At 38.1% G+C, this 12,235-nt stretch overlaps 1 protein-coding gene across 2 annotated transcripts in view; it reads right to left on the bottom strand.

Moving 5' to 3' along the window:
• LOC124721348 (eukaryotic translation initiation factor 2D) overlaps positions 1 to 12,235 on the bottom strand; it is a 177,817-nt gene that overhangs the window by 73,382 nt on the left and 92,200 nt on the right. For both annotated transcript variants that reach the window (XM_047246270.1, XM_047246269.1), the window contains one exon: positions 8,635 to 9,807. In XM_047246270.1, the coding sequence (XP_047102226.1) occupies positions 8,635 to 9,807 (1,173 nt within the window). The remainder of the gene's footprint in view (positions 1 to 8,634; positions 9,808 to 12,235) is intronic.

Raw genomic sequence — 12,235 nt, 5'->3', positions numbered from 1 at the left:
CTAATTTCTTTAGTTCCTTTGTGTGGTAGACCACAACCTTCACTTTCTCTGGAAGTGTAGTCCACTTCTGCTAAGATGAATGCTACCATGTCTAATTGGTTGTTTTTTGTCTGTACTGAATGTGGCCTCTACCTCTACATGTACACGATTACTCTGCAATTCACACTTAAGTGCCTGGCAGAACCACTTTCACACTATTTCTCTACCATTCCACACTAACAGTACACAGAAAAGCTGAACACTTAAATCTTTCCAGTTGAGCTCTGATTTCTCTTATTTTATTACAACAATCATTTCTCCCTATGTAACCAAGTGTTGGCAAAATATTTTTGCATTTTAAGGAGAAAGTAGGCGATTGAGAGTTCGTGAAAAAGTCTTGCTGCAGCAAAAAACATCCTTGTTCTAATGATCGCTACCCCATTCCGTGTATCTTAACTGTAACACACTTTCTCTATTTCATAATAGTACAAAAGAAGCTACCCGTCTTTGAACTTTTTCAATGACTTCTGACAATACTACCTGGTAAGGATCCCACACACAGCATTAATCTAGCAGAGGACAGATAAGAGTAGCACTGACAATTTCTTCAGTGGAAATTTTCCAAGTGTGTAAAAAACAGTCTTTGGTTCATCTTTCCACAATACTCTCTATGTGATCATTCCAATTTGAGTTTTTCATAATTGTTATCTCTAGGTATTTAGCTGAACTGACAGCATTTAGATTTGTGCGATTTATTATGAGACCAAAATTTAACATTCCTTTTAGTACGCATGTGAATGATCACATACTTTTCATTACTTAGGTTCCAACTTCTACTTTCCGCAGCATGCAGATCTCTTGTGCAAGTCATTTTACAATTGGTTTTGACCGTCTGATGACTTTAATAGGTAGTAAATGATAGCATCATCTGCAAACAATCTAAGAGGGCTGCACAGATTGTCTCCTGAATCACATTAGGAACAGCACATGGCCTATACCAATTCCTTGTGGAATGCCAAAAATTTCTTCTACTTTGCTCAATGACTTACCATCAATTACAATGAGCTGTGATATTTCTGTGTTATTGTTGATATTTGTTTTATGAGAATAAGACAATGGTACAAGGCATAATTCTCTGCCTAACTTTTTGTCTTCCTTTTTAAATGATTTCACCTTGCTTTCAGCTGTTAGAATTTTATTTCACCATTGCAATTTCTGCATTAGGACATTTTCAAGCATCTACAAATATAATACAATGTAATGAAACAATTTACAATATAGGTGGGTATAAAACTTCTCAATGTATAGTTCCCACACTTGCACTGTTAATTTGATCTGATATTTCATCTATGCTTCATTAGTAAGCTGCTGGACTTGTTAATGTGTGGACAGATTTTGAGAAGGAGTTTCACTGTGGGAATTATTAAAAGCATCTCACATTGAAGTCTGTGCTATATTTCAAGCTCCTGTAAAACTTTGCGAATCTTGGGGATTTTAGGTTCCTTTAAATTTAGCATGCTTATTTTGTTTATGTTATTAATTTATTTGGCATAAATCTCTTAATTGCTGTGAATACTATTCCTTGGAATTCAAGACACATTTGTTCTGTGCTTTCATAGTTACTCTGGAAGGAATTTTACATTTATTTTTTGGGGGGTTTGGATGTTACAGTATTCAGTATTGCTACAATGACCTTGTGGTCACTAATCCTCGAATCCTTCGTTGCTAAGTGGTCAAGCATGTTTTCCTAATCATTTATACTTTTGGGTGGTTTCTTGAATTAATTGAACAAAATAATTTTCAGAGAGTGTTTAGGACAATTTTGGATGAAGTTATACACCTGCCACTAGCTTTGAACTCTTATTTTTGCCAACACTGAGAGAAGACTGAAGTCACCACCAACTTTAACTGTATGAGTGGGGTATCTATTTGAGATGATACTTATGTTTTCCCTGAGTTTTCAGAAATCGTAGAAGGAGGTGAGTAAAAGTAACCAGTTATTAATTTATCCCAGTTGTCAAGTATAACCTCTACCCATAATGACATGAAGGAACTATCTAATTCAATTCCACTACCAGATAAACCACTGACATCAACAAATATGCTACCACCAACCATATTTACTCTATCCTTTCCAAACACTGCTAGGTCCTTTGTAAAATTTTGGCTGAACTTATCTCCAGTTATAGTCAGCTTTTAGTATCTCTAATGATTCAAGCTCCAGTGTTCTGCATTAGTGCCGTGAGCTCTGGTTCTTTCACAACACATGAAAATTTACAACTATAACACTATGGTTCCTAGGTCTATTCTCATGTTTGACCTGCATGTTTTGAGACTTAAGTCCTGTTTGTTCTTTTCAAACATCCTCTAACCTGAAGAAACTTTCCAGTGCACTCCACACAGCACCCCACTACCTGTGCAGCCATCTCCTGTACATAACGGACCCCAGATCTACGAAGTGGAACCTGATACCCTAACCACCTTATGGTGTTACTCTAGGAATCTGTTGCCTACATGGCTATAGAACTGTCTAAGCCTCCAATTCAGACCCTCCACTTGGCTCCGTACCAAAGGACTAGAATCAATCTTGTTGGTGATGGTATGGATAGTCAGCTCCGCTTTCATCTTGCAAGCAAGACAGGCCATCTTTACCAATTTAGACAGCCACTGTAAACAAGAGACACTCTTTTCCAATCCAAAGCAACACATATCATTAGTACTGACATGAGCCACCACCTGCAGTTGGCTGCATCCTGTGCTCTTCATGGCATACTGAAGGACTCATTCCACATCTGGGATGACTTCTCCCACTATGCACACAGAGCACACACTGGAGTTCTTCCCTTCCTTGGCCACCATATGCCTAAGGCACAGCACTATGCACCTAACAATGGAGCCCCCAGCTACTAGTAATCCCAGATATACTACTATACCCAGATACTGCACGCTGAGTTGCTAGCTCTGAAACAGGAGAAGTGACTGCATCTGGCTCAGGATTTTTATCAACCTCAGATAGATGGGCGGGTAGATAGATAGATAGATATCCAGGAATCAAAGGCCCTGCAGATCACACGCTGCTTCCACAAACTGCCTCCACTCCTTCCTGTTTTGTGCCCAGTTACTCCAGGTGTCTTCAATCCCCAGGGCTGCTAGGTCCTTCACCAGGTCGTCCATCCAGTGCTGCCTTGGTTGTCCAATGGGGCGTTTGGTGTTTGGTTTCCCCTCTAGTGCCATCTTAGCCTGTCTTGCTTCTGGCATATGGGCTACACGGCCCACCCATTGTATTCTTTTGCTCTTTATCTTCAGAAGGATAGTTGGTTGTCACGTCAGAAGGTAAATTTCCTTGTTTTTCCTCTTCCTCCATTCTCCGTTATCTAAAACTTGCCCCCATATCTTCCTCATTACTCTTCTTTCAAATATTAATAGTTTTTCCTTTTCTCGCTTCGTCATGCTCCACGTTTCTGAACCATACATTACTGCTGGGCATATCACTGTGTCGTAGATTTTCATCTTAGTGTTCACTAAGATCGATTTAGAGCCTAGCGTCTCTGAGTGAATGCATGCATTTCATTCCCACTGCTATTCTTTCCTTGATGTCCATTTTTTTTATGTTGTTGTCCGTGGTAAACCAAGATCCGAAGTATTTGAGCCGGTGTACGCTCCTGAACCTCTTGCCATCCATCTCAAGAAATTCTTCCTGGTCTTGTCTTCTTCCTAATTGCATGAACGCTGTTTTGTCTTGATTCCCTTTGAGCACATTCCTTTCAATTCATTCTTTGATTCACTTAGTACTACTATGTCATCTGCATATGCGTGACAATTGAAGTTACCATCCATCTGTACTCCAGCCCACTCCTGTTGCCTACACTCTTTTATTACTTTCTCTAAGATGACATTGAACAGAACACATGAGAGAGCATTCCCTTATCTGAGGCCTGTCTCAATCTCTAATGTTTCTGATTTGGCTCCTCAGAAACATATTGCTGCCTTTGACCCTTCCATACAAGCTTACACCATTCACACTAGCTTCTCAGGGATTCTGAAGTCATTCATTGCATTGTATTGTATTGTATAGGTTATTCCTGTGGATGCTCTCATATGCACGTTGAGAATTGATAAACAGGCTGTAGATATCTTTATCATATTCCCAGTGTTTTTCAAACAATTGCCTTAGTGTGAAAATGTGATCTATTGTCAATCAGTTTGGTCGAAAGCCAGCTTGGTACTCCTGCATGTTGCTCGCTACAAACGGTTGCAATTTTCTGAGGATAATGATGGACAGTAGCTTACATGTTATATTCAACAAGCTGATTCCTCTGTAGTTACCACATTCCATTTTGTTTCCCTTCTTGTATATTGAGCATATTATAGACAATTGCCATTATTCTGGTAGTGTCTCCTCCTCCCATATCAACTGCATCAATTTATATATCTCTAAGTATAAGCTCTCACCTCCCTCCTTGATTAATTCTGATGTTATTCTGTCCTCTCCTGAGGCTTTGTTGTTTCCGAGACCTCTGAATGCGATCTTCACGTCTTCACTAACTTCCCATTCTTCTTCATCTTTCCTTTCCTTAGTAGTGTCTTCAGGTGACATCTCATCTGGGTCTGTGCAATTCAACAGTTCTGAGAAGTATTCTTTCCATCTTTCTACAATTCTTTCTTTTGTCATTTATCAAGATGCTGTTCTTATCTCTAATGAAAAAAGTTGGTCTCTGAAATCCACATTTCTGATTTTTTATGTATTGAAAGAATTGCCTTGAATTCTTGTTTTGGCACTCTGCCTCAACTTGTTCTAGCAAACTGGTTAGATAAATTCTTTTCTCTGCTCTTAGGATTTGCTTTGTCTCCCTTCTGACATTGATAAAACGTTCCCTTTTCTGCTCATTCTCCCTGTCAGCTAGCCACTTCACCCTCATCTTCCCTCTCTTTTCTGTAGCCTTCTGGCATGTCTTGTTGAACCATTTCCTCTTCTTCATTATTTTCTTTCTTCCCAACATATCCTCCACTACACTTAGTACCGTGGACTTTATTTTTTCCACTTTTCCTCCACATTCTCTCTTGCTTCCAGGGTCTCTAGGACCTCAAAACAGTTTTTGATTTTCAAAGCATATTGTTCTTTAATGGCACTTTCTTGTAGTTTCTCAACATTCAAAGCAGGCTTGAGTGTCCCCTTCTTCTCATGCATGTAGGTGAACATGAGTTTAAGCCTGTACACAATGAGGAAGTGGTCTGATGCACAGTCAGCTCCTCTATATGACCTGTCGTCCATGACTCTATGGCTATAGCGCTGGTCCACCAAGATGTGATCTATCTGGTTGATGGTTCTTCCATCTGGTGAGCACCACATTCCATTATGTATTCACTTGTGTTTGAAGTAAGAACTTGCTCTCAGTTTCTTTGATATAGCTAAGTTGGTCATCCTTTAAGCATTCTCATTGGCCTCATCATGTAAACTGTGCCTTCCTATAGTTGGTATGTATAATTCTTCTTTTCCTGCTTTTCCATTAAAATCTCCCAGCACTATCCTGATATTTCTAGTTGGTGTGCTCTCAATTGTTTGTTTTAGTTGGTCATAGAACTCTTCCTTTACCTCATCTGTTTAACAACAGACAGCATTTGAAATTGGTTGTCAGATGAACTAGATAGGTCTGTTGATCAGCCCCCTCGAAAGTCTTACACTGCCTGCTACACCTTTGAACAACCCTCAACTCTGCCACAGATGAAGGCTCAACCACAAAGGCTAGCAGTAATCAAGTAGCTATATTGAACCCCTCCCCCTTTTTGAACAGTTTGAGATTGGTATATAATTTTTCCATCTGATTGTAGGGCCACACCATTTTGGAAAATAACATCTCTTGTCTTGTTTAAGCTTTTTCTTGGGGGGGGGGGGGGGGGGGGAGGGGGGGGGATGATAGTAACTGTAAAAGCAGTACAAGAAATTAAGAATTACGATCATGCAAAGTTTGTTGTCTTATTAAGGCAAGAGCTGCTACCCATCTATCAATTCAATGCTGCCACCTCTCCAAATATGTTCTCAATGTGTTTTACAAATAATTGGGATTTCATTGTCAAGAAAATATTACCATTCACAATCATCCTCAATTTGGCAGCACTATCTGTCCTTCCTTGATGTAGCAAAGGGCAGAACAGACACACAGTTGTAGTGGCCACTATCTTAATTACCATACATATCCAAAGAAATGTTTGGGATCTCAAGTTCATCAGCTTGGGAGAGTATTATCCATTTTATTGCAGGTTACAATGGTCTGCATGATATAACATTAATAAAAATAAAAGTGTGTTCTTAGCTGCCTTTGTCACATTAACTTTGAAACTGCTCTTAGCTTTCTTGCTTTCTTCTATCATTTACAGCTTTTCCATAATGAAATAAAATTTATTAAGACAGCAAGATGGGTTCATGAAAACGCTCTATTTTTTATGTGAGTGTATAGTGGAGCCAAGCAGAAGCATTGAAGTATAAAGGTTTGACTAAATTGCAGATTTTTGTGCCTGGGGCCACCACCACCTTTGATTGACAGCTCGTAGACCACTACTACATACCAAATTTGGTGTGATAAAGCAGTTTGTAAGGATTGCCTTCAGGTCTGCTACTGATAACTTGCTAGGGAATAAAAACACAAAAAACACCCAAATTACAAGAACACTGATAAAACTATGTTAAAAAAGTTTCCAGATATATTGCTGTGAAATGAGTACAACTTCCTCAACATACATACAGACTACTTCCCTGAAAATCTGAGACCTTATACTGAAGTGAAGAGCAAGGATAATGCTTCCACCATAGTATTAAGGAGATACAGAAGTGGTAGCAGGGGAGTCTGAATGGAAGTATGATGGCTGACTATTGCTGAATACAGAAGTGGGACAATGAAGATGGAAGTTCTGTGTGGAAAACAAAAAAGAGAAAGTTTGAAAATTGTATGTAACAGAGTATTCATAACATTGTCCAGACAATTGTTTGTAATATTTTTAGTATATCTCTACAAACATAAAACAGCATTTATAAAAATATAGTCCTCAATTGAAAATTTATTTTAGTATTTATCAGCTGATTATCTTTGTACACAGTAACCCTGATTTATTTGCAGCAAATCATTTGCAACATGATTACAACACCAGAAATCAAAATAATTTTATGCTGCCCACACACCATTTGAAACTTTATGCTCAAACTCCACATTATAAGGGCATGAAAATTTATAACAAAGTGAAAGGACGAGAATTGCTCAGCATATATTTAGAAACACTTAAAAAATCCTTGTATGAGAAACTAGTGCAGAACTGTTACTATCCAGTAGAAGAATTCATAAATGACTATCTGAAAATTTGAGCAGGAGAGAGCAAGTACTTAGGACTATTAATCTTAAAAGTCTGTTACTTTTGAAGAAAAATTATTAATTGCTTCATTAAGTAATTATTCAGTGCCGTATATTATATTACTGGTATTATAAGGAAAATTGTAAACCAGTTTTTGTGTTTTGATGAGTCTCCTGTGCTTTTAAGTCAATGGCTTGAAATTGTATGTTATGAGACAATAAACTTCTACTTCTACTATCTTTACTTCAATCTTTCAAATAGATCATATTTTTTTAAAAAATCCTCATATGACAGGAGAAAATTAAAATAATTTTCAGAATCAGAAATATAAACTGATGTAAAATATTTGTTTTTGAGAAATAATTTAATAAAAATTTTAAAAGTATGTTATTATGGTGTCACCAACACATACGCAAGGCAACAGCCACCTGGCACAGTGGGTGTTCTCTGGAATCTTGGTGCCCCAAATAAGGTGAGCGCACACTCCATGGCTTATGCAGAGAGTTCACTGGGTGCCCTCCCCCGCACATATTTTGCACTTACAATTCAAAGGGAAGGGATAACAGGATGAATCAAAACAGCATCTGTGTAGAAACCACGCTGTCATGGAGATGGGAGCAAGGAGAATGTAAGCAACAGAACATAACAGATAGAGGTGTGAGTTTTAGTACAGAAAAGAAAGAAATACTCCAATGGCTCATGGACCCATGCTCATCATATACATACAAAGGTGCTCATATGATAGTTTATGGGGAGGGGGGGGGGGTTAATAACTGGAGGTATGGAATATTTTTAGTATTATTTTGGAAGACGACTGGCGATTTGTAAGCAGCCATACAAAATTCCCAGTCCTGACACCATTAAAAACCTGCATAATACTGACTTTTTTTATCATTTTCTTGAAAGAAAAACACCTGACTACACTATATTTGCCTGAGAGAGAGAGAGAGAGAGAGAGAGAGAGAGAGAGAGAGAGAGAGAGAGAGAGAGAGAGAGAGAGAGAGAGAGAGAGAGACAGAGAGAGAGAGAGACAGAGAGAGAGAGAGAGACAGAGAGAGAGAGAGACAGAGAGAGAGAGAGAGAGAGAGAGAGAGAGAGACCTGGGAGGGGAGGTGGCAGGGTGTGGCCCCCCCCTTGACCTCGAGTACAGGTGCCACAACATGCATACTTACAATACTTACAAAGGTTGAGCCCCTTGATGGGGTAGACATACGCAGCTATGGTTTGACAGAATCATGTACATAATTATTTAACAGTTTAACTTTGGTCCTTGCATGCATAAAATATGTATTTTTTTTTTTAATTTATACTCACACATATCCAAAATGCCTAAACAAAGGTAGGACAGCAGCAGTCACCACATACATCTCTTTTATTTCTGGGCTTCCTTTGCAACCTTGATCTTTAGTTTCTGGCTGGGATGTGCAGTTATCTTCTTCAGCATACACAAATTCCCTAAATCTTGGGTGGCTAAGATCAATACTCATAATTCGTTGGACACCTTTGGTAAGTTCCTTAACTTTGATTATATTGATTGCATCCATTTCAACCAAAAACTTTGACAGTTTCTTGTAGCTCGTTTTTTTGACATCAAGTGTCCTACCAGGAGGGCAGGCAGGTAATAAATGCTGCTTACAAAAAGTGCTTGCCAGCATTGGGTACTCTGCTTTCTTTGCTGTCGTTTTCAATGCTTTAAGAAAACAGTACATTATCAGCTCGTCCATAAGTTCCTTTTCATCGCTATCTTTTTCTGACTGTTCAGAAGCTTCTTCACAAACTTCATCTGTGAGGGTATTTGTATTTGTTATAGAAAATTCATCATCTGCCTTTTCTGTTTCAGAACTACATGATGATTCAGGCTTTGGTGAGTCTATGACAATTTCACTAATCTGTGACACCAAATTATCTTTTTGCAAAGAATCCTGTTCTTCTTCCTCTTTTTCACATGCAAATCCACTGGGAGGTCCCAAATTTGGAACTGCTGTTTTTGTACCTTGGGCCCACAAGTCATCCCCCAAAAAATGCAGAACGCGCACTGCTTTTCCTCTCTTGCCACAAAGAAACATGTCTGTGCTTGAGAGATATGTCATACCAACAGCAACTGGAGCAAGGTTGGTTGTTGTGTTAATAGCAACTCTCTCTCCTTTCTGCAAGTTGCCATATGACTTTGCATTGAATTCACCTTGCAAAATCACACCAGGTAACATGAGGTCAGCTCCACCAGCCAGTTTTGGGAACACCTGTGGCCATGTTGTGAAACAGTACAGAAGTTCTGGAAATTGCCACAGTAAATATACTGTTGGGAAAAGAACACCTTCATATTCAAATACAATTGGATTATTTACAGCAAAGTAAACCATGACTAAATCCTTTGAGTGCGTGAAGACTTTCACAACAGATGCTGCCTCCTTATTTGGTATTATAGATAAGACATCTTCCTCCTTCAACTGTGGAAAATTTTTCAAGATCTCAAATCGCAGCTTTTTTCTGAAAAGGAAAAGGAAATGTAGTAAACATTGTATTACTAATATTAAAATTGAAGCTGGAAGGTATAGTACATTAGAATTAACAAAGAGAGAGTGAGAGTTACAAATAGTTTAAAAAAATAAAACTGTGACCTCAGTGAGGTACCCCGCAACAAAAACTAGAGATAAGTATAGTGTAGCATTAATGGCACCATCTCTCCCCACACTCCCTTTACACAGGTAGCAAAAGATGAGCAAGGTCAAACTTCAACACATTCTACAAGTTGCATACATTGAATTAACTATGGGATACATCAAATATTATTCCACTCTTACCTCCCCATTTTCAAATAGTGGTGCGTCTACAACTCTCTATCTGTCAGAGAAATGGTAACACTTGCTTCCCAAACTAAAAACCTCACCAAACAGCTAATATATTAACTTGACAGTCACATTAACTTGCTATGAATTAATAATATCAGAAGATACCTGAAAAGGCACTAGGAAGTTGTTAAAATTTCTCAAAAACAACATTCTGTCTATAAAGGAGAGTGACCCATGTATTGTAAAACCCACTTTTTTTAAAATTTTAGACACTATCACCTTTGTAATATGACAATAGTCATTACTCATTTTTCTTATACATTCTAGGAAGATGGCCATTGTATGGCCAAATCGAGTAATAACGTATCGTATTATAAATGTAGTTCAGAACATACTGAATACCAAAAGTTTCTATTCAGACCACAACAATTTCACAATCACTGTAATCACATTTGTTGATGGTAGTAAAATTTAAATTGTACATTTGTCACTAATTTTGACTGTAATTCTGTACTCTGGCATAAAATCTTTTAAAAAGTTGTCTGTGGGATGGCACAGGACATCCCAAGTTCCTTGAATCTGAAAGTGTTTGCAAGAGACTGCTTGTAAAAATTATTATTCGAAGTATGCCATATGCTTATATAGTTGCAATGTAATGCAGCAGCTTTCTTGAAAGTATTTCTTTCCTTACCTAGTTCCATGCCTGAGATCACTATGAAATAGCTGCTGCATGCTGACATTTGCAGGACAGAACTCTATGAAAATGTATAACCACATCTTAATATGAGAGACTGCTACAGAATGGTCCAAGAAGCATGCTCCTCAAAATTTATTGCAGTTTTCTGGTCAGTCTTGTAAGTTATGAGCCACATGATTGCTAGACTTGGACTGGTAGTTTCCAAGTATGAATCTGATTTTTTCCAAGTGGAGAAACAACATTTTCAGTAGTATGCTGATGGTATGACTGAGGCACATGTTTACCAATTGGTCACGTGAGCTATAACAATATACACTGTGGAGCACCAGGACAAACATATTCAGTACAATTTGTTTTCTACTGAAGCTAGCATGAGCTGTTTGTGCTATCTCATGATTTTAACAATATGCCATGTATTTACATGGTTATAGTTTTCAAGTTTCTCCCCTGAAAAAATTAATGCTGACAACTGGTAAGCAACATGCATGACACCAACTTGAGTGTGATTACTGCCAGCAATCACACCAACTTGGACGCGATTACTGCCAGCAATCACACCAACTTGGACGCGATTACTGCCAGTAATCCTAATGGTGGGTTAGTACCCAACACCAGCCAAATAATAAATAATTTATACACTGCTTTACTCTGTTTGAAACAATGAATTTTATCAGGTACTGGTACAATCAATCTGTGGAAAGCACTATGGTTAAAAGTAGGAACATTTCCAAGATTGATTCATCAGGATCAATTCATAAACTAAATCTCTGAATGATTTTAGAGATTTTTTTTAACCAGTTATTGGAACGTAATAGAGAGGACATTGTTTATCAAGAGCAATCAAAGTCGTGAAACTCTTACATGAAGGGCAGGAGGAGACAGGGTGTGGTGGAGGGGGAGTCATCATTTCACAACCTAGTGACACTAACAAAGAACAGATATTGTTTTTCACAAATACAAGTCGAAAAGAAGTAAATAATGAAGACTTTTTTTTTTTTACACAAAAATGGTAAAGAAATACTTAAGTATGCAACTCCAACACAGCTGAAGTTTGAATTTTTTTATTTGTAGGTAGCGACTGCTACTAATAATTGCTCTCACAAGAAATCTTTGAGGAGACTCATAATTAATGTGAAAAGGTTAAATCATTTCATAGACGTGTTGGAAAAAAAAAGAAAAGTACATTTGGATTACTTGGAATGAACAGCAAGTATATGGAGTTTGACAACACTCAACAATTACCAAATATCTCCAATAAAAATCCTCTCTAGACTTAAATACTATGTTCTTCCACACAGTGTTAACAGTTACTGTACACCTACACTGCATAAACTGTTACTACAGGTGTGTGTGTGTGTGTGTGTGTGTGTGTGTGTGTGTGTGTGTGTGTGTGTGTGTGTGTGTGTGTGTGTGTGGGCGCGCGCGCAGA

This window comes from Schistocerca piceifrons, chromosome X (assembly GCF_021461385.2).
Source record: "Schistocerca piceifrons isolate TAMUIC-IGC-003096 chromosome X, iqSchPice1.1, whole genome shotgun sequence".
NCBI lineage: Eukaryota > Metazoa > Arthropoda > Insecta > Orthoptera > Acrididae > Schistocerca > Schistocerca piceifrons.
This window is presented reverse-complemented; position numbering and strand designations above follow the sequence as displayed.